Raw genomic sequence first — 24,980 nt, 5'->3', positions numbered from 1 at the left:
TCATACTAGACTCCCCCATCATGGGAAACAACTTTGCCACATCCACTCTGTCCATGCCTTTCAACATTCGAAATGTTTCTATGAGGTCCCGCCTCATTCTTCTAAACTCCAAGGAATACAGTCCAAGAGCGGACAAATGTTCCTCATATGTTAACCCTCTCATTCCCGGAATCATTCTAGTGAATCTTCTCTGTACCCTCTCCAACGTCAGCACATCCTTTCTTAAATAAGGAGACCAAAACTGCCCACAGTACTCCAAGTGAGGTCTCACCAGCGCCTTATAGGGCCTCAACATCACATCCCTGCTCCTATACTCTATTCCTCTAGAAATGAATTACCTACCTCCTGTTTAAGTACTTCCAAAGATCCAGCCTCTACAAGCTTCTGGGGTGGAAAATTGTACAGATTCTCCGCACACAGTGAAGAGTAATTTCTAGGTTGCGAGGAGCGATTGGAGATATACACGAAATCCCATCCTCAGATGCAGAAGACGCAGCTAAGGTACTAACTGGGGATCCTATGTCAGGATCCACCAAGGAAAGGATGCCAGCAAAATCTCAGTCAGATGCAAATTATATGAAATAATTACAGGGAGGAAAAGCCTTGAGGAGGAGGTACTGGGAATAATGGTTCTACATAAAACAATTTTGTACAAAAAGCAATTCATTTGTCTAATTAGGACTGATCCACATTTCTTTTCATTTCCTGAACTGCACAGTAGCCTGCTATAGAGGGCACTGGCTACTGGGCTCCTGGCAATACGTATAGAAAGGAGTGAACAGTTAACATTTGGGTCCGAGAACCTTTCCTCAGGACTGGAAGAGAAGTGGGGAGGAGCCAGAATAAGAAGGTGGGAGAGGAGGAGGAGTACAAGCTGGCAGGTAATAGGAGAAACCAAGTGAGAGGAAAGGTGGGTGCGTGGGTGGGGAGGAGGGGTGAAGTAAGAAGCTTGGAGGTGATAGGTCGAAAAGGTGAAGGGCTGAAGAAGAAGCTATCTGATAGGAGAAGAGAGTGGACCATGGGAGAAAGGGGAAGTGGAGAGGCACCGGGGTGGGGGGGTTGATAGGAGAGTGAGGAGGAGAGAAAGGATGAACGAGGAACCAGAAAGAAGACTGAACGATGCATTTCACTGTATATTTTTGTGTTGTTGTTCCTTTCTGTGCCTTGTGGTCCATTGGGCAGCATTTTTGCCGTTTCTGTAGTATTTGACTGTCTTTTTAACGAGGCCAAATTGCCAGCTCGACACTCAATCCAGCGCAGATGGGAAGTGTGTAAGGGGCCGGCCGGATTCGAACCCGGGACCAATCGCCTCGAAGTCCAGTGAGAATGCCACTGCACCACCGGCCGGCAAAAGGTTTTGATGTCCATATGACAAGTAAAGCTGATCATGAGGGACAAAGCAACAAGTGAATAGCCACAGTCTTTTCCCCAGGGTAAGGAAGTCCAAAACTGCAGGGTATACATTTTAAGATTTAAATGGGGCCTGAGGGGCACAGCTTGGTGAGTATATGGAGCAAGCTGTAAGGTGAAGTGGTAGATGGGGGGTACACTATGGTGTTTAGAAGGAATTTGGACAGTTATTGTACATGTCAGATGAGGTGACCAAGTTCTTGTTCCAAGATGGAGGAGCATCTTAAAGAGAGGCCTTGAGTAGGATGCAGGGGAGAACTCACAAGCGATGCCAAGGTGATTGAAGAGATAGCTGGTCAACGTTGGACTAACAACAGCTGATTGGTGCAAGAAATTAGTACCCAGCATTAAAACCATTCTGACGTCCTTTAAAACTATCGAATGGTGAAAGGCCTTGATAGAGTGAATGTGGAGAGGATGTTTCCTATGGTGGGAGAGTCTAAGACCAGAGGACATAGCCCCAGAATAGAGGGGCATCCTTTTAGGATGGAAATGAGGAGGAATTTCTTTAGTAAGAGAGTAGTGAATCTGTGGAATTTGTTGCTACAGGCGGCTGTGGAGGCCAAGTTTTTAAGTATATTTAAAGCAGAGGTTGATAGATTGTTGTTTGGTCAGGGCATGAAGGGATATGGGGAGAAGGCAGGAGATTGGGGCTTGGAGGAAAATTGGATCAGCCATGATGAAATGTTGGAGCAGACTCAATGGGTCAAATGGCCTAATTTTGCTCCTATATCTTATGGTCTTATGATAACTGAAAATTAAAGAAATTGTTGGGGGGTAGGAATTGTTGGGGGGTGGGAATTGTTGGGGGGGTGGGAATCAAACTGAAGAGACTGGGGAAGAGGCGGTGGGCAAACAAATAGAGAAAGCTAGGAGACAGTGCGAGAGGGAGGATAGGCGGGTGATAGAGAAGGGACACGCTCAGACCGAAGGTTTGAGATTCATCCATTTTAATGCAAGGAGTGTTGTGAACAAAACAGATGAGCTTAGAGCGTGGATCAGTACTTGGAGATATGATGTGGTGGCCACTAGAGACTTGAATGGCTCAGGGACAGGAATGGTTACTTCAAGTGCCGGGTTTTAGATGTTTCAGAAAGGTCAGGGAGGGAGGCAAAAGAGGTGGGGGCATGGCACTGTTGATCAGAGATAGTGTCACGGCTGCAGAAAAGGTGGACACCATGGAGGGATTGTCTATGGCATCTCTGTGGGTGGAGGTTAGGAACAGGAAGGGGTGAATAATTTTACTGGGTGTTTTTTATAGGCCACCCAATAGTAACAGGGATATCAAAAAGCAGGTAGGGAAACAGAACCTGGAAAAGTGTAATAATAACAGAGTTGTCATGATGGGAGATTTTGATTTCCCAAATATCGATTGGCATCTCCCTAGAACAAAGGTTTTAGATGGGGTGGAGTTTGTTAGGTGTGTTCAGGAAGGTTTCTTGACACAATATGTAGATAAGCCTACAAAAGGAGAGACTGTACTTGATCTGGTATTGGGAAATGAACCTGGTCAGGTGTCAGGTCTCTCAGAGGGAGAGCATTTTGGAGATAGTGATCACAATTCTATCTCCTTTATAGTAGCATTGGAGAGAGATAGGAACAGACAAATTATAAAAGTGTTTAATTGGAGTAAGGGGAATTATGAGGCTATCAGGCAGGAAATTGGAAGCTAAAATTGGAAACCGATGTTCTCAGGGAAAAGTACGGAAGAAATGTGGTAAATCTTCAGGGGATATTTGTGTGGAGTAATGCATAGGTATGTTCCAATGAGACAGGGAAGTTATGGTAGGGTACAGGAACTGTAGTGTACAAAGGCTGTAATAAATCTAGTCAAGAAGAAAAGTTTACAAAAGATTCAGAGAGCTAGGTAATATTAGAGATCTAGAAGATTATCAGGCTAACAGGAAGGAGCTTAAGAAGGAAATCAGGAGAGCCAGAAGGGGTCATGAGAAGACCTTGGCGGGCAGGATTAAGGAAACCCCCAAGGCATTCTACAAGTATGTGAAGAGCAAGAGGATAAGACGTGAAAGAATAGCACCTATCAAGTGTGACAGTGGAAAGGTGTGTACGGAACCAGAGGAAATAGCAGAGGTACTTAATGAATACTTTGCTTCAGTAATCACTACGGAAAAGGATCTTGGCGATTGTAGGGATGACTTGCAGCGGACTGAAAAGCTTGAGCATGTACATAATAAGAAAGAGTATGTACTGGAGCTTTTGGAAAGCATCAAGTTGGATAAGTCTCCGGGACCGGATGAGATGTACCCCAGGCTACTGTGGGAGGCAAGGGAGGAGATTGCTGAGCCTCTGGCAATGATCTTTGCATCATCAATGGGGATGAGAGAGGTTATGGAGGATTGGAGGATTGCGAATGTTGTCCCTTTATTCAAGAAAGGGAGTAGAGATAGCCCAGGAAATTATAGACCAGTGTGTCTTACCTCAGTGGTTGGTAAGTTGATGGAGAAGATCTAAGAGCAGGATTTATGAACAGTTGGAGAGGTATAATATGATTAGGAATGGTAAGCATGGTTTTGACAAGGGCAGGTCACGCCTTACGAGCCTGATAGAATTTCTTGAGGATGTGACTAAACACATTGATGAAGGAAGAGCAGTAGATGTAGTGTATATGGATTTCAGCGAGGCATTTGATAAGGTACCCCATGCAAAGCTTATTGAGTAAGCAAGGAGGAATGGGAACCAAGGGGACATTACTTTGTGGATCCAGAACTGGCTTGCCCACAGAAGGCAAAGAGTCGTTGTAGACAGGTCATATTCTGCATGGTGGTCGGTAACCAGTGGAGTGCCTTAGGGATCTGTTCTGGGACCCTTATTTTTCATGATTTTTATAAATGACCTGGATGAGGAAGTGGGGGGGATGGGTTAGTAAGTTTGCTGATGACACAAAGTTTGGAGGTGTTGTGGATAGTGTGGAGGGCTGTCAGACGTTACAGTGGGACATTGATAGGATGCAAAACTGGGCTGAGAAGTGGCAGATGGAGTTCAACCCAGATAAGTGTGAAGTGGTTCATTTTGGTAGGTCAAATATGATGGTAGAATATAGTATTAATGGTAAGACTCTTGGCAGTGTGGAGGAATAGAGGGATCTTGGGGTCTGAGTCCATAGGACGCTCAAAGCAGCTGCGAAGGTTGACTCTGTGGTTAAGAAGGCATACAGTGTATTGGTCTTCATCAATCGTGGAATTGAACTTAGGAGCCGAGAGGTAATGTTGCAGCTACATAGGACCCTGGTCAGACCCCATTTGGACTACTGTGCTCAGTTCTGGTCGCCTCACTACAGGAAGGATGTGGAAACCATAGAAAGTGTGCAGAGGAGATTTACAGGGATGTTGCCTGGATTGGGAAGCATGCCTTATGAGAATAGGTTGAGTGAACTTGACCTTTTTTCCTTGGAGCGACAGAGGATGAGAGGTAACCTGATAGAGGTGTATAAGATGATGAGAGGCATTGATTGTGTGGATAGTCAGAGGCTTTATGCCAGGTACCTGAAATGGTTGCCCCAAGAGGACATAGGTTTAAAGTGTTGGGGAGTAGGTACAGAGGAGATCTCAGGAGTAAGTTTTTTTACTCAGAGAGTGGTGAGTGCGTGGATTGGGCTGCCGGCAATGGTGGTGGAGGCGGATACGATAGGGCCTTTTAAGAGACTTTTGGATAGATACATGGAGTTTAGGAAAAATAGAGGGCTATAGGTAAGCCTAGAAATTTCTAAGGTAGGGACATGTTTGGCACAACTTTGTGGGCCAAAGGGCCTGTATTGTGCTGCAGGTTTTCTATGTTTCTGTGTTTTAAAAAAGATTATCTTTATTTGTCACATGTATATCAGAACACCAAAACATATAGTGAAATGCGTACTTTCTGCATCAAGAAGAACACAGCCCGAGAATTGTGCTGCGGACAGCCCACAAGTGCCGCCACGTGTCTGGCACCAGAGTGGGATGGGATGTCATGCTGAATTGGTGTCAGGCATTGGTGATGCCTACCTAGTATTGTGGACAGTTTTGGTCACTTACCTACAGAAAAAATGTAAATAAGGTTGAAAGAGTGCAGAGAAAATTTACAAGGATTTTGCCGGGACTGGGATTTCAACATTTAGGGTAAGTTTGGGTAACTACCTGGATGGGAGAGGTATGGTCCCAGTGCAGGTCAGTGGACATAGGCAGTTTAAATGGTTTGGCATAGACTAGATGGGCTGAAGGGCCTGTTTCTATGCTGTACTTGGAATGTGGGAGGAAAACAGAGCACCCAGAGGAAACTCACACGGTCACAAGGAGAAAATACAAACTCCCTAAAGGTAGCAGCAGGAATTCAAAGCTCAAAGGAACTTTATTATCGAAGTGCATATACAGCATGTTACCATATGCAACCCTGAGGTCCATGTGAATTCTGACTGGTATTCACTGGCACTGTAAAGCGATTACACTAACCACACCAGCCTGTATCAACTTAAACTCCACGTGCACCAGGAGACGAGCTGGTCCTGAGGCGATGGGGTCGTTAGACTGTTCCTCCTCATATTGATTTGATGTGCATGCTGATTTTACAGACGATGTAAGGAGGAGCTGTTGAACAGCATTGACAACTATGGAGTGCTGAATCTAGACATAACTTGGTGCTATCTCCAGCTGAAAGGCATCCAGAGTCATGCAGAGGCCAGAGAGAGGTTAGAAGATGCCCAGGCATATTTCGACAGGTGTTTTGGAGCAGATCAGCATCGTCTTCAAGAACAGAAGGTTGGTGGTTCTAATCCTTGCAAGCACACGAATACTATCTTTTAATACCAGGCAGCATGCATTTAAGGTGAGAGCAGATAATTTCAAAGGAGATGTGAGGGGTAAGTTTTTTTTGCAGAGAATGGAGAGTGCCTGGAATGCCTGTCTGGGGTGGTGGTGGAGGCAGATACATTAGGGACTTTTAAGAGACGTTTATATAGGCACATGAATGTGAGGGAAATGGAAGGATATGGACATTGTGTAGGCAGAAGGAATCAGTTTAGTTGGCCATTTGATTGCTAATTTAATTGGTTTGGTACAGCATTGAGGGCAAAGAATTCCACAAAGAATTCCAACAGATTTCTCAGGGAGGAATTCCCTTTAGGGAAACCGTGCTGAATTTGGCCTATTTTATCATGTGCCTCCAAGTACCCTGAGACCTCATCCTTAATAATAGACTCCAAATCTTCCCAACCACTGAGGTCAGACTAACTGGCCTATAATTTCCTTTCTTCTTCCTCTCTCCCTTATTAAAGAGTGGAGTGATATTTGAAATTTTCCGGTCCCCCGTAACCATTCAAGGACAGCTTGTATCTCACTTTTATAAGATTATTAAACCATCCACATTCAATAAAGTGGACTTCTGACCTCACAATCTACCTCTTTATGGCCTTGCACTTTATTGTCTACCTGCACCGTACTCTCTGTACCTGCACTTCATTCTGCACTCTGTTATTGTTTGACCTTGTACCACCTCGGGTGGTGGAGTAGAGATATGTCTCTACCAAAGGAAGTGAAAGGTGCTCCTTCCCTTTGCTAACCTGCAGTTCACCTATGGGCAAGATGTAGCACCTGCTTAGCACCCAACCCCGATCAGGGTCACGTGAAGCCATGGGAGCAGATGGTGGATGGTGGTATGAGTAGCTGGTGCAGATCACAAGTCCTGGTTATGTGACCGCTGATGCCAGGCAGACAATCTCTGAAGAGTATTGATAATGGCTGGGGTCGCCTAACTTGTAAAGACACTGCCCAGAAGAAGGGAATGGAAAACCACTTCTATAAAAAGACCATGATTGTCCACATCATACAACACGGCATATAACAATGGAACAGATTACCTCAATGAACTGTTGCAATGAATTGATCTGTATGGATGGTGTGTAGTTTTCACCGTACCTCAATACATGTGACAATAACCGACCAATTTACAAATTTTACTTTACCAATGTTTTGGTGATGGGGTCTCCATTAATGAGAACTGACATTTTAACCTGCTGGGAGTAGTCATGTCTGACACATTTTCGACTGTGCCTACACGCTTCGACCTGCTCCATTTCCCGAGCAGTAAATTGTATTGACCTGATTCAGCCTTAGTGGACTTCCCTGCTGTTGACCTAGTTTGGAACCCAAATGAAGCTGCTGAAGATGGTGGGGTCAAGGGTACTTTTATAAAGGGTTGAGATATGTAACCTCCAACAAAGGTCTAAGTAGAGTGGATATGGAGAGGATGTTTCCTATAGTGGGAGAGTCTAGGAACAGAGGGCACAGCCTTAGAATAAAAGGACATCCCATTAGAATAGAGATGAGGAGGAATTTCTTCAGCCAGAGGGTGGTGAATCTGTGGAATTCATTGTCACAGACAGCTACGGAGGCAAAGTCATTAGTTAAAATTTAAAGCAGAGGTTGGTAGATTCTTGATTAATGAGGGAGTCAAAGGTTACGGGATGAAGGCAAGAGAATGGGGTTGAGAAGGGCTCAAACATGATGAAATGCCATTGCAGACACAATGGGCTGAATGGACAAATTTTACTCCTATGTCTTATGGTCTTATAGTATGAAACTATCAGATAGTTTTGTCCTTGAAGTTTGTACTTGGTCAAGAGTCAATCACTCTCACATCACCTCTGGAATTTACATACCTGGATGAGGTCCATAGACAACAGTCCTGCTGAAGCCTAAACTGGACAACTTAATAGATCTGTTGACTTCACTTAGAGATTATGAGGACACTCAGTCCTCGTTTATTGTCATTTAGAAATGCATGTATTAAAAAATGATACAATGTTCCTCCAGAATGATATCACAGAAACACAGGACAAACCAAGATTAAAACTGACAAAACCACATAATTATAACATACAGTTACAACAGTGCAAAGCAATACTGTAATTTGATACCATGGGCACGGTAAAAAAAGAGTCTCAAGTCCCAATAGCCCCATCATCTCACGCAGACTGTAGAAGGGAGAAACTCTCCCTGCCATGAACCTCCAAGTGCCGCAAACTTGCCGATACAGCACCATTGAAAGCACCCAACCACAGTCCGACTCTGAGTCCATCCGAAAACTTTGAGCCTCCGACACCAAGCACCGAGCACCATCCTCTGCCGAGCACTTTGACCCCGCCCCAGCCGCCGAGCAACAAGCAAAGCCGAGGACTCGGGGCCTTCCCCTCCGGAGATTCTGGACCACACAGTAGCAGCAGCAGCGAAGCAGGCATTTCAGAAGTTTCACCAGATGTTCTTCCGTGCTGTCACGTCTCAAATCAGGATTGTGCATGGTACCCTACTTGACAGATAACAGATATCACCACCGGAGTGGCCGCTGCGCGCTGCGTCACGCCACCATCTTCTCCTCCCGCTCCACTTCGTCTCTGATCCAGAGTAGACGGCACTGTAGTGTGACGCTTCACAGCACCAGTAATCAGGGTTCAATTCCCGCAGCTTTCAGTATTGAGTCTGCACTTTCTCCTCGTGTCTATGTGGGTTTCCTCAATGTGTGCTGATTTCCTCCCACATTCCAAAGGCATACAGGTTACGGTTAGTTAGCATGCTATGTTGGCGCCAGAAGTGTGGCAACACTTGCGGGCTGCCCAGCACAATCTTCAGACTGTGTTGGTCATTGATGCAAATAACACACTTCACTGTACATTTCGATATACATCTGACAAATAAAGTTAATCTTTAACCTTTAAATTGACTGTTCAATAATTGACGAGGTTGGATTTTTTGAACAAGATGTACCAGAAATAACTAACATAATCGAATAAAGAACCCTTGATGCAGCTTCTGTATGCCCGCTCTATCTACACACACGGCTACTTTATTAGGTACCTCCTGTACGTTCATGGTCGTCTGCTGCTGTAGCCCATCTACTTCAAGGTTCTGCACGTTCTGTGTTCAGAGATGCTCTTCTGCACACCACTGTTGTAACGTGTGGTTACTTGAGTTACTGTCGCCTTCCTGTCAGCTTGAACCAGTCTGGCCGTTCTCCTCTGACCTCTCTCACGAACAAGGTGCTTTTATCCACAGAACTGCCGCTCAATGGTTGATTTTTGTTTTTCTACACCATCCTCTGTAAACTCGAGAAACTGTTGTGCATGAAAATGCTAGGAGATCAACAGTTTCTGAGATCCTCAAACAACCCCATGTGGCACTGTCATTCCACGGTCAAAGTTACTTAGATCACATTTCTTCCCCATTCTGATGCTTGGTCTGAACAACAACTTCTTCTTCTTCTTCTATTTCCGGCAGTTTAGATGCATCTAGGCACTTTACAGCCCTCTGCAGGATGTATAATTAATTATAGAACTTCAAGGAACTCAAATTCTCGAATATAACCTAGTCTCACGTATAAACTGAATAATAAACTCTTCAATCAGATGTTGATGGCCAAACAAAGATTTAATAGAAAACCAAAATATATTTAAGCCAGATAGCCTCTTGAACAACATGGTTCTTTCAATTTTGTATCAATTACAGCTCAGCAAAACATGCTGGACTGTCTCTGGACTACCACAGTCACATAATCCAGCAGGATGTTTTGCTATTATCTTTAAATAATAGTTTAACCCACACTGCCCTAACCTGTCTTGTTAATTTCACCATATCTCTACGACTTAAAAGGTAACAGTCTGAGACCTTTTTAACAAGTGGGTGACTAGAAAAATAATGCCTGCCCCTTAATTCATTTTTCCAATCCTCTTGCTACTTCCTCTCTATACCTTTTTTAATCCTACTTCTCAATTGTGCTAGAAACATAGAAACATTGAAAATAGGTGCAGGAGTAGGCCATTCTGCCCTTCGAGCCTGCACCGCCATTCAGTATGATCATGGCTGATCATCCAACTCAGAACCCTGTACCAGCCTTCCCTCCATACCCCTTGACCCCTTTAGCCACAAGGGCCATATCTAATGCCTTCTTAAATATAGCCAATGAACTGGCCTCAACTGTTTCCTGTGGCAGAGAATTCCACAGATTCACCACTCTCTGTGTGAAGAAGTTTTTCCTCATCTCGGTCCTAAAAGGCTTCCCCTTTATCCTCAAACTGTGACCCCTCGTTCTGGACTTCCCAACATCGGGAACAATCTTTCTGCATCTAGCCTGTCCAATCCCTTTAGGAATTTATACGTTTCAATAAGATCCCCCCTCAATCTTCTGAATTCCAACGAGTATAAGCCTAGTCGATCCAGTCTTTCATCATATGAAAGTCCTGCCATCCCAGGAATCAATCTGGTGAACCTTTTTTGCACTCCCTCTATGGCAAGGATGTCTTTCCTCAGATTAGGGGACCAAAGCTGCACACAGTACCCCAGGTGTGGTCTCACCAAGGCCTTGTACAACTGCAGTAGTACCTCCCTGCTCCTGTACTCGAATCCTCTTGCGATGAATGCCAGCATACCATTCGCCTTTTTCACCATCTGCTGTACCTGCATGCCCACTTTCAAAGACTGGTGTATAATGACACCCAGGTCTCGTTGCACCTCCCCTTTTCCTAATCGGCCACCATTCAGATAATAATCTGTTTTTCCTGTTTTTGCCACCAAAGTGGATAACCTCACATTTATCCACATTAAATTGCATCTGCCATGAATTTGTCCACTCACCTAACCTATCCAAGTCACCCTGCATCCTCTTAGCATCCTCCTCACAGCTAACACTGCCGCCCAGCTTCGTGTCATCCGCAAATTTGGAGATGCTGCATTTAATTCCCTCATCTAAGTCATTAATATATATTGTAAACAACTGGGGTCCCAGCACTGAGCCTTGCGGTACCCCACTAGTCACTGCCTGCCATTCTGAAAAGGTCCCGTTTATTCCCACTCTTTGCTTCCTGTCTGCCAACCAATTCTTTATCCACATCAATACCTTACCCCGAATACCGTGTGCTTTAAGTTTGCACACTAATCTCCTGTGTGGGACCTTGTCAAAAGCCTTTTGAAAATCCAAATATACCACATCCACTGGTTCTCCCCTTTCCACTCTACTAGTTACATCCTCAAAAAGTTCTATGAGATTCGTCAGACATGATTTTCCTTTCACAAATCCATGCTGACTTTGTCCGATGATTTCACAGCTTTCCAAATGTGCTGTTATCACATCTTTAATAACTGACTCTAGCATTTTCCCCACCACCAATGTTAGGCTAACCGGTCTATAATTCCCCAGTTTCTCTCTCCCTCCTTTTTTAAAAAGCGGGGTTACATTAGCCACCCTCCAATCCTCAGGAACTAATCCAGAATCTAAAGAGTTTTGAAAAATTATCACTAATGCATCCACTATTTCTTGGGCTACTTCCTTAAGCACTCTGGGATGCAGACCATCTGGCCCTGGGGATTTATCTGCCTTTAATCCCTTCAATTTACCTAACACCACTTCCCTACTAACATGTATTCCCCTCAGTTCCTCCATCTCACTAGACCCTCTGTCCCCTACTATTTCCAGAAGATTATTTATGTCCTCCTTAGTGAAGACAGAACCAAAGTAGTTATTCAATTGGTCTGCCATGTCCTTGTTCCCCATAATCAATTCACCTGTTTCTGTCTGTAGGGGACCTACATTTGTCTTAACCAATCTTTTTCTTTTCACATATCTATAAAAGCTTTTACAGTCAGTTTTTATGTTCCCTGCCAGTTTTCTCTCATAATCTTTTTTCCCCTTCCTAATTAAGCCCTTTGTCCTCCTCTGCTGGACTCCGAATTTCTCCCAGTCCTCAGGTGAGCCGCTTTTTCTGGCTAATTTGTATGCTTCTTCTTTGGAATTGATACTATCCCTAATTTCTCTTGTCAGCCACGGGTGCACTACCTTCCCTGATTTATTCTTTTGCCAAACTGGGATGAACAATTGTTGTAGTTCATCCATGCGATCTTTAAATGCTTGCCATTGCATATCCACTGCCAACCCTTTAAGTATCATTTGCCAGTCTGTCTTAGCTAATTCATGTCTCATACCTTCAAAGTTACCCTTCTTTAAGTTCAGAACCTTTGTTTCTGAATTAACTATGTCACTCTCCATCTTAATAAAGAATTCCACCATATTATGGTCATCCTTACCCAAGGGGCCTCTCACGACAAGATTGCTAATTAGCCCTTCCTCATTGCTCAATACCCAGTCTAGAATAGCCTGCTCTCTAGTTGGTTCCTCGACATGTTGGTTCAAAAAACCATCCCGCATACATTCCAAGAAGTCCTCTTCCTCAGCACCCTTACCAATTTGGTTCACCAAATCTATATGTAGATTGAAGTCACCCATTACAACTGCTGTTCCTTTATTGCACACATTTCTAATTTCCTGTTTAATGCCATCCCCAACCTCATTACTACTGTTAGGTGGCCTGTACACAACTCCCACCAGCGTTTTCTGCCCCTTAGTGTTATGCAGCTCTACCCATATCGATTCCACATCCTGCCGGCTAATGTCCTTCCTTTCTATTGCGTTAATCTCCTCTCTAACCAGCAATGCTACCCCACCTCCTTTTCTTTCATGTCTATCCCTCCTGAATATCCCTGAATGTTGAGCTCCCACCCTTGGTCACCCTGGAGCCATGTCTCTGTGATCCCAAGTGTATCATATTCATTAATAACAATCTGCACATTCAATTCATCCACCTTGTTACGAATGCTCCTTGCATTGACACACAAAGCCTTCAGGCTCGCTTTTACAACACTCTTAGCCCTTATACAATTATATTGAAAAGTGGCCCTTTTTGACTTTTGCCCTGGATTTGCCAGCCTGCCATATTTACCTTTCACCTTACTACTTTTTGCCTCTATCCTCATTTTACACCCCTCTGTCTCTCTGCACTTGTTCCCATCCCCCTGTTGTGAACTAACCTCCTCTCTCCTAGTCTCTTTAATTTGATTCCCAACCCCCCAACCATTCTAGTTTAAAGTCACCTCAGTAGCCCTCGCAAATCTCCCTGCCAGAATATTGGTCCCCCTAGGATTCAAGTGTAACCCAAACAACAGGAATTCTGCAGATGCTGGAAATTCAAGCAACACACATCAAAGTTGCTGGTGAACGCAGCAGGCCAGGCAGCATCTCTAGGAAGAGGTGCAGTCGACATTTCAGGCCGAGACCCTTTGTCAGGACTAACTGAAGGAAGAGTGAGTAAGAGATTTGAAAGTTAGAGGGGGAGGGGGAGATCCAAAATGATAGGAGAAGACAGGAGGGGCAGGGATGGAGCCAAGATCTGGACAGGTGATTGGCAAAAGGGATACGCGAGGATCATGGGACAGGAGGTCCGGGAAGAAAGACGGGGGGGGGGGAGTGGGAACCCAGAGGATGGGCAAGGGGTATATTCAGAGGGACAGAGGGAGAAAAAGGAGAGTGAAAGAAAGAATGTGTGTATAAAAGTAAGTGACAGATGGGGTACGAGGGGGAGGTGGGGCAGTAGCGGAAGTTAGAGAAGTCGATGTTCATGCCATCACGTTGGAGGCTACCCAGACGGAATATAAGGTGTTGTTCCTCCAACCTGAGCGAGGCTTCATCTTTACAGTAGAGGAGGCCGTGGATAGACATGTCAGAATGGGAATAGGATGTGGAATTAAAATTTGTGGCCACTGGGAGATCCTGATTTCTCTGGCAGACAGAGCGTAGGTGTTCAGCAAAGCGGTCTCCCAGTCTGCGTCAGGTCTCGCCAATATAACTTCTGTAACTTCCGCCACCTCCAATGGGATCCCACCACTAAGCACATCTTTCCCTCCCCCCCCCCCCGCTTTCCACAGGGATCGCTCCCTACGCGACTCCCTTGTCCATTCGTCCCCCCCATCCCTCCTGGCACTTATCCATGTAAGCGGAACAAGTGCTACACATGCCCTTACACTTCCTCCCTTACCACCATTCAGGGCCCCAAACAGTCCTTCCAGGTGAGGCGATACTTCACCTGTGAGTCGACTGGGGTGATATACTGCGTCCGGTGCTCCCGATGTGGCCTTTTATATATTGGCGAGACCCGACGCAGACTGGGAGACCGCTTTGCTGAACACCTACGCTCTGTCCGCCAGAGAAAGCAGGATCTCCCAGTGGCCACACATTTTAATTCCACATCCCATTCCCATTCTGACATGTCTATCCACGGCCTCCTCTACTGTAAAGATGAAGCCACACTCAAGTTGGAGGAACAACACCTTATATTCCGTCTGGGTAGCCTCCAACCTGATGGCATGAACATCGACTTCTCTAACTTCCGCTAATGCCCCACCTCCCCCTCGTACCCCATCTGTCACTTACTTTTATACACACATTCTTTCTCTCACTCTTTTTCTCCCTCTGTCCCTCTGAATATACCCCTTGCCCATCCTCTGGGTTCCCCCCCCCCCGTCTTTCTTCCCGGACCTCCTGTCCCATGATCCTCTCGTATCCTTTTTGCCAATCACCTGTCTAGCTCTTGGCTCCATCCCTCCCCCTCCTGTCTTCTCCTATCATTTTGGATCTCCCCCTCCCCCTCCCCCTCCCCCTCCCACTTTCAAATCTCTTACTCACTCTTCCTTCAGTTAGTCCTGACGAAGGGTCTCGGCCTGAAACGTCGACTGCACCTCTTCCTAGAGATGCTGCCTGGCCTGCTGCGTTCACCAGCAACTTTGACGTGTGTTGCTTCAAGTGTAACCCGTCCTTTTTGTACAGGTCACACCTGCGCCAAAAGAGGTCCCAATGATCCAAATACTTGAATCCATGCCCCCTGCTCCAATCCCTCAGCCACGCATTTATCCTCCACCTCATTGCATTCCTACTCTCACTGTTGCATGGCACAGGCAGTAACCCCGAGATTACTACCTTTGTGGTCCTTTTTCTCAACTCCCTTCCTAACTCCCTATATTCTCCTTTCAGGACCTCTTCCCTTTTCCTACCTATGTCATTGGTACCTATATGTACCACAACCTCTGGCTCCTCACCCTCCCACTTCATGATATCTTGGACGTGATCAGAAATATCCCGGACCCTGGCACCAGGAAGGCAAACTACCATCTGGGTCTCTGGACTGCGTCCACAGAATCGCCTATCTGACCCCCTTACTATCGAGTCTCCTATTACAACTGCCCTCCTCTTCCTTTCCCTACCCTTCTGAGCTACAGGGCCGGAATCTGTGCCGGAGGCACGGCCACTGTCGCTTCCTCCAGGTAAGCTGTCCCCCCCAGCTGTACTTAAACAGGAATATCTACTATCAAGGGGCACAGCCACCAGGGTACTCTCTATTACCTGACTCTTCCCCTTCCCCCTCCTAACTGTGACCCACTTGTCTGCCTCCCGTGGCCCCGGTGTGACCACCTGCCTGTCACTCCTCTCTATCAACTCCTCACTCTCCCTGACCAGACGAAGGTCGTCGAGCTGCAGCTCCAGTTCCCTAACACGGTCCCTTAGGAGCTGCATCTCGGCGCACCTGATGCAGATGTGGACGTCCGGGAGGCTTGGAGAGTCCAAGGCCTCCCACATCCGGCACCGAGAACAACAAACTGGCCTCACACTCATACTGCCCCTCTCCTCAAATAACAACAAAAAATGAATTCCAAACCTTCCTTGCCTCGCCCGTTTCCGCCTAAGCCCGTTCAGCCAAAGCCCTTAAGCCTTCACTCTGCTCCCAGCTCACTCCGCAGCCCGCAAACTACGCTGCCCGCTGTATGAGGCTCTGTGCCTTTTAAATCTTCCGCGCTTCACTGCCCGATGTCACACACCTGCGCAGTCCCGCCTCTCTGAACGCCAATGGAAAAAAAAACGAAAAATTCAAAAATGGCTTCCTCCGCACTCCCGCTCCGATTCTCAGACTTCCTTCTCCAAATTCCCCTAGGACTTTACCTAGGGGAACTCTAATTTCTACTTGCCTGCTCTGTAAGGAAGACTTTGCAATGCCATCCACAATTTCATTTCCCTCCACCTTAGCATGCCCAGGTATCCATGAAAATCTAACTGCACAACCCATCTTCCCTACTCTAAACAACACTAAAAGAATCTCAATAACTATGTCAGGACGAACTTTTGATTTATTCCTTTTTATAGCCTCTAAGGCAGCAGCAGAATCCGAACATATGATAACCCTACGTGATCGAAAGTCTTCTATCCACCATAAGGCTCAGAGGATTGCTAATAATTCCGTTGCAAAGACAGAAACACCATCCGAAACCCGGTGACCAACCTTAACTCCAAGTTGAGACACATACATCCCAAATCCTGCCCTACTGCTCTCTGGGTCCACTGAGCCATCAGTTAAAAATCTTCAGATAAGATCCTATTTATTATTTAAATATTCATTTGTGATCAACGCTAATGAAATTACATTGCTTCCTTGAAGCTGAAAAAGGAGGAATAGGTCTATTTCTGGTTCTGGATAGAGCCAAAAAGGGACAGGTGACAAGCAAATTTGGTCAACTATGTCATCCTCAATCAGTTTCAATTTCACAGCCCAGTTACTAACCAAATCTAAAAATGGGTATTTTCAATTTTACTTTGGCTTTCCGACTTCCCCTGCAAAAGACACTTTGGTGGACAGCTGTGATTGAATCCATTTAGTTTTGTCCAACACTACAGGCCCAACTGAATTCATCTTAAATGCAGAGGCACTTCTCCCATCTCCACACATAATGCCGGGACTGATGTTGTTCTAAAAGCTCCACAACAGAGTCTAAGTGCTTTGGACTGCACAGTATCTAGTTTTCCAAGCACTGCCGTAGCAGCAGAACCATAAGCAATACAACCATAATCTATAACTGACCTAATCATAGCTAGATATATTAAGTACATAGTTTCCTGCCCTGCTCCCCAGTCACATCCAGCAATACTACTCATAACATTTAAAACTTTCTCACACTTTCCAATTGTTTTATCTATATGAACCCTCCAAGTAAGTCTTTCATCAAACCAGACACCTAAAAACTGAACAACAACTTGATCATGTCTGCATGCTTTTACACATTGAGTTGCTACCACATGATTGGCTGATTAGATATTTGCATTAATGAGCAGGTATACAGGTGTACCTAATAAAGTGGCCACAGAGTGTATGCGGTGGTAGTGGCTAATATTAAAAGACATCCTTTTCTGGTGATTCTAGGAAAGTTTCGGGGAGATGTCAGGCGTAGGTTTTTCACACAGAGGGTGGTGAGTACCTGGAATGAAGTGCCAGAGATGGTGGTATAGGTAGGTGCAATAGGGACATTTAGGATTAGATTGATCATGAAGCAGGTTTACATAGGTTAGCATAACATCATGGGCCAAAGATTCTGTATTTTTGTATGTTCTATGTTCTACAGGACAAGAGTGGAAGGCACAGGATCCTGCTTCTACGGCTTCTGGTGCTTTGGGGGGTATGGTTCTTCCATAACAACAATTTGCGCCAATCTAAGGAGGACTTTGGCAAGGTAAAGCATTTAGTTTCAGGTTAAAATGTCAAGTTTCGAGATCTCTCTCTTCTCATTCAAGCAAATGATGAGCTTGGTGCTTGAGGGAGTTGGGAGGGTTTGCATTTTGACCCAAAGATTGATGGTGTTGTAGATGGTGTAGAAGGTTGCCATAGGTGTCAATTGGACAACGTCAGGATGTTGGAGAAGTGAGAGGTAGAGTTCAGCTCAGGGAAGTGTGAAGTGATTCATTTTGGAAGGTCAAATCTGAAGGTAGAATACAGGATTATTGGCAGTGTGAAGGAACAGAGAGATCTTGAGGTCACGTCCATTGACCCCATAATGCTGTCGCACAAGTTGATAGGGTGGTTAAGGTGGTGTATTGGTCTTCATTAGTTGGGGGATTGAGTTTAAGATCCATGAGATAGTGTTGTAGCTCTATAAAACTCTGGTTAGACTACACTTGTCCAAGCACAAAGAAGGGAAGGACCTTCTTCAAGGTGTTCCTGAGTACCTCCTTGGTCTGTATGTAACTTGGTTTATTATTTCTTATTCCATTACTTGGAATATTGTGTTCAGTTCTGGTCACCTCATTCTAGGGAGGATGTGGAAACATTAGAGAGAGTGCAGAGGAGATTTAATAGGATTCTGCCTGTTTTATGAAGATAGGTTGAGTGAGCCAGGGCTTTTCTCCTTGGAGTGAAGGAGGATGAGAGGTGACTTATAAAGGTGTACAAGATGATAAGAGGCATAACTCGTGGATAACCAAAGACTTTTTAGATAATATGAGAGGACATAATTTTAAGGTGATTGGAGGAAGGTATAGTGAGGATGTCAGAGGAAGGTTTTATACACAGAGAGTGGTAGTTGTGTGGAACACCCTGCCTGGAGTGGTGGTAGAGGCAGATACATCAGGGACATTTAAGAAACTCTTTGATATGCACATACATGATGGCAAATGGAGAGCTTTGCAGGAGTGAAGGGTTAGATCGATCTTAGAGTAGGTTAAAAGGCTGGCACCACATCATGGGCTGAAGAGACTGTACTGTGCTGTAGAGTTCTATGTTCTGCGTTAAAGGAATGAAGAGGTTAGGGGCAGGTGAGAATGGATTCAGTGTACCCATTCTCTCACAGTAATATCATTTATCCAGCCTTTTTAACATCAGAAAAGTTCCTTGGTTTCTAAGAAGTAATAACAAACGAAACTCGGCCAAGTCACATATCAAGTTATTGTGACAGGAAAAGAATTTAAGAAGCAAAAAAAACCATAGATGCAGGGGTCTGAAATAAAAAAACTCAGCCGGTCTGGCAGCATCTATGGAAATGAATAAACCATCAATGATTCAGGCCAAGACCCTTCTTTGGACTCAAATATCGACTGTTTATTTCCCTCAATAGATGCTGCCTCACCTGCTGAGTTCCTCCAGCATTTTGTGTGTATTGCTCTGGATTTCCAGCATCTGTAGTATATCTTGTTTTTCCCCTTTGAAATGTCAACTTCGTCTTTCTGTCCATGGATGCTGCCTGACCTGCTGAGTACTTTTGGCATAAAAAGGTCAAAATAAGTCTGAGAGGAACAGAGAAAAGTAGAGAGTGAACCTCACAGCTTACACAGCTGCAGGATCTCGGCAGGAAGAGATGACGGTGGTATGGAGTGGTCAGTTAGAGCAGGGCTGGATGTGAAAACACGGCCGAGAATTTTAGCATCAAGGTGTCTGTGGATGTGCGGTGAAAGGAAATCAGACTCTGCAATGCATTCATTCTATGCTGTTTCTCAGTGCTGAGCCCAGCAAAGTCTCAATGCTTTATCAATACTGGTGAGCCATCTAACGAGCTTGTTGTGCATCCTTCCACATTTAGGCAGAAAAGCTGCTGGATCAACTGTCGGTGGACGACCTTTCAGTGTCCATCCTTGTGCATGAAGGCTACAGCACCAGAGAAGCCCGACTTGCTTTACGAGCCATGGATGGTAACACTGAGGAGGCCAAGTCATACATTGAAGAAAAGAGACAGGTTGGTGCCTCAAAGGGTAATCTTAGAGTCATAGGTCATAGAGCACTACAGCTCAGAAACAGGCCCTTCAGCCCAACTAGTCCATGCCAAACTACTATTCTGCTTATTCCATTTGCCTGCACTCAGACCACAGCTCTCCCATCCACATACCTATCTAAACCTCTTGTAAATGCTGAAATCAAACCCACATCCATCACTTCCACTGGCAGCTCGTCCCTCACTCTCACCACCCTCTGAGAGAAGGAGTTCCTCAAACATTTCACCTTTCACCTTTAACTCATGACCTCTAGTTCTAGTCTCACCCAACCTCAGTGGAAAAAGCCTGCTTGCTTCACCCCATCTATACCCCTCATAATTAAAATGCTTTTGTCAAATCTCCCCTCATTCTCCTACGCTCTAGGGAACAAAATCCGAATCTACTCAACCTTTCCCGAAAACTCAGGTCCTCAAGTCCCAACAATATCCTCGTAACTTTGAAACTGTATCTATTGATCTTCACACTTTTCCTGGTGTTAATGGGAATGCCATAATGGAATTTTCCAACAAATCGTCCCATTAGTCCTAATCTATTAGCTGAAACATCAATCCATTAACCCAAATCCTCCCCCACTCCGCATTCTGCCCCATTCCTCAGCCCCTTCCACCAATTCATTTATATCTTTCTTCTTCCAAGTAACAAGAACATGAGATAATGAGGTAAAGAGCCCTTAAGAGTGAGATCACTGGTTGTAGCAACATTTCAATGATGGGGAAAGTGAGTGCAGTTATCCCCTTCTATTCAAGAGCCCGATGATCGAGGGGTAGTAACTGTTCTTGAACCTGGTGGTGCGAGTCCTGAGGCTCTTGTACCTTCTACCTGATAGCAGCAGCGAGAAGAGAGCACTGAAGTGGATGGGCGAAGTTGCAGAAGACCACCAACATACTCAGTGGCTACTTTATTAGGTACGGGAGGTAGTTATTGAAGTGGCCACTGTCTATCTGGTCTATTTTATGTATTGCACTGTCCTGCTGCCAACAAAACAAATAATTCCACAACATATGTCAGTGATATTAAACCCGATGATGATACGGGAAGGGTGATGGTAGTTACGGGCTGCCCCCAGCACAATGGTCGTTGACACAAACAATGCATTTCACTGTAGGTTTCGATGTACGTGCGACAAATAAAGGCAATGGGTAACCGTTTCTCACTGCCTCAGTTACTTTGCTCCAGGCAACTCAAGCTTTTCCCGCTTCCCGTTTTGAACAGGAGCAGAGAGCAGCGGAAAGCAAAAGGCAAAGACTCCACAGGCCCAGTGACATAGACAATTCAGATCGCGGCTCGCCCGAGAGGAATGGGTCGCCTGAGCAGATAAACCAGGTGAAGTAAAGTAAAAACTCGGAAATCTGTCACAGACAATGACATCATAACAATAAAGAACATAAAATAACATAAGAGCAGTAGTAGGCCAATCAACCCAACAGGCCTGGACCACCATGAGTGATTTATTATACATCTCAACACATTCTCCTGCCTTCTCTTTCGACATCCTGACTAATCAAGAACCTATCAATCTCTGCTTTAAATATACCCAATGACATGGCCTCCACAGCCATTTTGTGGTAATGAATTCTACAGATTCATCACCGTCTGGCTGAAGAAATTCCTCCTCATCTCTGTTCTAAAGGGATGTCCTTGTATTCCTTGTGCCCCTGGTCCTAGGCTCCCCAACAATAGGAAACACCCTCTCCACATCTACTCTATCTAGGCCTTTCAATATTCGATATTGAAATTCCAATAAGATCCCCGTCCCATTCTTCTAAATTCCAGTGAGTACACTGCCAGAGCCATCAAATGCTCCTCATGCATTAACCCTTCCATTTCCCAGAGCTGGCTAATCTATTATGCATGTTAACCTGAAGACCTTATGTTGGCCTCTGTAAAATCCCTGTTTTAGCAGGTGTCTCCCTCAAGTGCTACGTCACTACCAGCCCAGGGACTCCCACATTACTGGCAACAGGTAATTGGCTTATTATTATTTCATGTACCAAAATCCAGTGCAAATCTTTCTTTTGCATGCCTCCCATACAATCTATCAGTACATCGAGGGTAGAACAAGGGGTAAAACAGTAACCGAATGAGAATATAATGTTACAATTATCGAGAAAGCGCAGTACAGGTAGATAAGGCACAAGGGCCTTGAGGTAATCTTCTCACAGTGGGATAGAAGCTGTCCTTGAGTCTGCTAGTCTGTGTTTTCAAGCTTTTCTACCTTCTCCCCAATGGAAGGGAGGAGAGGAGAGAATGACCGGGGTGGGAGGGGACTTCGATTTATGTTGGCTGCTTTTCCAAGGCAGCGGGAAGTGTAGACAGAGTCCATGGCGGGGAGGCTGGTTTCCGTGACGTGCTGAGATGTGGCCACAGCTTCCGCCGTTTCTTGCGATCTTGGGCAGAACAGTTGCCGAAAGGAATGCAGCTGAATAGGATACTTTCTATGGTCCATCTGTAAAGGTCACCCCACCTCTTCTTACTGCATGTGCCTTTTAATCCAGGCAGCATCCTGGTAAACCTCTTCTGCACCCTCTCTAAAGCCTGCACATCTTTAATGTAGCAACCAGAATTGGATGCAGAATCCCGGCTGTGGCCTAATCATGTGGCTGTCCTGAATGAACAGTGACAGGCATCCAAGCTCTGGTGCTCCAACTCCCCGGAGTGTGGAATAGCTGCCACTGTCCCTTTAAGACTCAGACCACCACCACTCAGGCCTGCCACATTCCTTCATCAGTAGTCTGTTCTTAAAGGGCTTGTGCTGAGCATTCTGTGCTCAATTCAAGATTCAAAGATTCGAAAAACTTTGTCATTCTAACCGTACATCAGCTCTGCAGGGCAGAATGAGACAGCATTTCTCAGGAGCAGTGCAATCATAACATAACAAATGCAACACTAAATAATAAACATAACAATAAATAGTAAAACACAACAGGCACATGTCAGTTAAAATCAGTTATAAGTGTCCAGTGCAAGTTAAAAGTGTCCAAAGCAGAGTCAGGTAGAGCAGCTATTTAGCAGTCTGACTGCCTACGGGAGGAAGCTGTTTAGTAGCCTTGTGGTTTTAGTTTCGATGCTCCTGTACCGTTTGCCTGATGGCAGAAGAACAAACAGTTCATGGAGAGGGTGTGAGGGGTCTTTTATGATGTACCGTGTCTTCTGGAGGCATCGACTCTGAAAGAGGTCTTGGACAGAAGGTAGGGAGACCCCAATAACCTTCTCTGCTCCCCTAACCACACTCTGCAAGGCTTTTTTGTCGACAGCACTGCAGCTGGAGTACCAGGTTATGATGCAAAAGGTCAGCACACTCTCAACCACGCCTCTGTAGAATGTAGTTAAGATGTTAGTGGGGAGTGATGCTTGTTTAAGCTTCCTCAGAAAGTGCAATCTCTGCTGGGCCCGTTTCACAATCCCAGTGGTGTTCCTGGACCAAGTGAGATTGTCCAAGATCTGCACCCCAAGGAACTTGATGTTTTCCACTCTCTCCACTGCGGAGCCGCTGATGCTGAGGGGTGTGTGCTCTGGCTGAGACCGTCTGAAATCGACGATCGTCTCCTTGGTTTTGGTGACATTAAGCATCAAGTTGTTATCCCTGCACCAGCTCTCTAGGTGTCTGACCTCCTCCCTGTACATTGTTTCATCATTTTTGCTGATGAGCCCCACCACCATATCATAGGAGTTCCATTTCTAGTACTACTCGTTGTGATTTTGCCTTTGGATTTTGCTTGTGTCGTCTTGTTTATTTTGAGTCGGAGTCAATTCTAGACCTTACTCAGTACGTGGGTTCACTGCCATCCATAGCTCTCCTGTTACAAATCAGAGTTTTATAATACTGCAGCTTAACTCAATACCTTCGCTAATAAAGGCCAGACACCTTCTTTACCACCCTATCAACCAGCATATAGACCTGGACCCCAATATCCTTCTGTACTGAGCCCTCTGTAATATATAGAGGGGGGTAGGGGTGACTAACTAGAATGGGTGATCAGATTAATTGCCTGGGGGAGGCAAACGTTTAAGATGTTGTGAAGTATTTGTTTCAATAGCCCTATAGCCCTTTCCAGAAAGACCAATGAAGTGCAGAGCTTGTCTGTGAAGAGTTTGCATGTTCTCCCCGTGGCTACGAGGGTTTCCTCTGGGTGCTCTGGTTTCCTCTCACGGACGTACGGGTTATCAGGTTAATTGGTCACATGGGTGTAATTGAGCAGTGTGGACCAGTGGGCCTGTTACCATCCTGTTTCTCTAAATGATAAAACTTTTAGAAGTATAGATCAGCACATTATGGGCCGAATGGCCTGTCCCATGCTGTACTGTTCTCTGTTTCAAGGTACAATGAACGCTCTGTTGTTTCTGAAGAACGATGGGGATAAATAGAGTAGCGTCTCTGTGGAACTGGTATTGGTCCTGCTGATATAATCATGTGCTGTCAAAGATGACAGACACAATAAACACAGGAGCAAGCTTCAGTCTCCCAGCTAATGAACAGCAACTCTTGACAAGACAAGGCAGGCAGGTTAAGATGAAAAGTGACGTTGACATGCATTAAAATAAACACTTTGTTTTGTGATGATGTTCAGGAGCCACCTATCAGTGCCAATTCCGTACCTGTCGCTGGATCGAGTCTGTCAGCTCCTGCAGATGGAACCTCGTCTTCAATCTCAGAACCTACTGTCCCTGCACCAACAGGTATGTCCGTAAGACCATAAGACAAAGGTGCAGAATTAAGTCACTTGGCTCGTCAAGTCTGCTCCACCATTCCATCATGGCTGATTAATTATCCCTCTCAACCCCATTCTGCTGCCTTCTCCCCGTAACCTTGGATGCCTCGACAAATCAAGAACATGTCAAATTGCACTTTAAATATACCCAATGACTAGGCCTGCGCAGCAGCCTACTCCGCAGATCCTCCACCATCTGAGTAAAGAAATTTCTCCTCACCTCTGGTCCTAGAGTCACTCACTATTGGAAATATCCTCTCCACATCCACACACACTCAGTGATTCAGGAACAGCTTCTTCCCCTCTGCCATCCAATTTCTGAATAGACATTGAACACTACCTCACTACGTTTTTTAAGTTTCTGTTTTTGACTAGTTATCTTAATTTTAAAAATGTTATATATATATATCTATATACTTACAGTAATTCAGATTTTTTTCTATATTTATCATGTATTGCATTGTACTACTGCTGCAA

General features: G+C 45.1%; 1 protein-coding gene across 4 annotated transcripts in view; it reads left to right on the top strand.

The window, feature by feature from the left end:
- LOC134344523 (NEDD8 ultimate buster 1-like) overlaps positions 1-24,980 on the top strand; it is a 50,401-nt gene that overhangs the window by 20,884 nt on the left and 4,537 nt on the right. For 2 of the 4 annotated variants that reach the window (XM_063044471.1, XM_063044474.1), the window contains 6 exons: positions 5,972-6,158; positions 17,658-17,765; positions 19,605-19,757; positions 21,007-21,117; positions 21,695-21,757; positions 24,363-24,471. In XM_063044471.1, coding sequence (XP_062900541.1) covers positions 5,972-6,158; positions 17,658-17,765; positions 19,605-19,757; positions 21,007-21,117; positions 21,695-21,757; positions 24,363-24,471 — 731 coding nt within the window. The remainder of the gene's footprint in view (positions 1-5,971; positions 6,159-17,657; positions 17,766-19,604; positions 19,758-21,006; positions 21,118-21,694; positions 21,758-24,362; positions 24,472-24,980) is intronic. The other 2 variants (XM_063044472.1, XM_063044473.1) reach the window with 2 other exon arrangements.

Source organism: Mobula hypostoma, chromosome 3 (assembly GCF_963921235.1).
Source record: "Mobula hypostoma chromosome 3, sMobHyp1.1, whole genome shotgun sequence".
Taxonomy (NCBI): Eukaryota; Metazoa; Chordata; class Chondrichthyes; order Myliobatiformes; family Myliobatidae; genus Mobula; species Mobula hypostoma.
The sequence above is the reverse complement of the archived record's forward strand: the minus strand, read 5'-3'. Positions and strand labels throughout refer to the sequence as shown.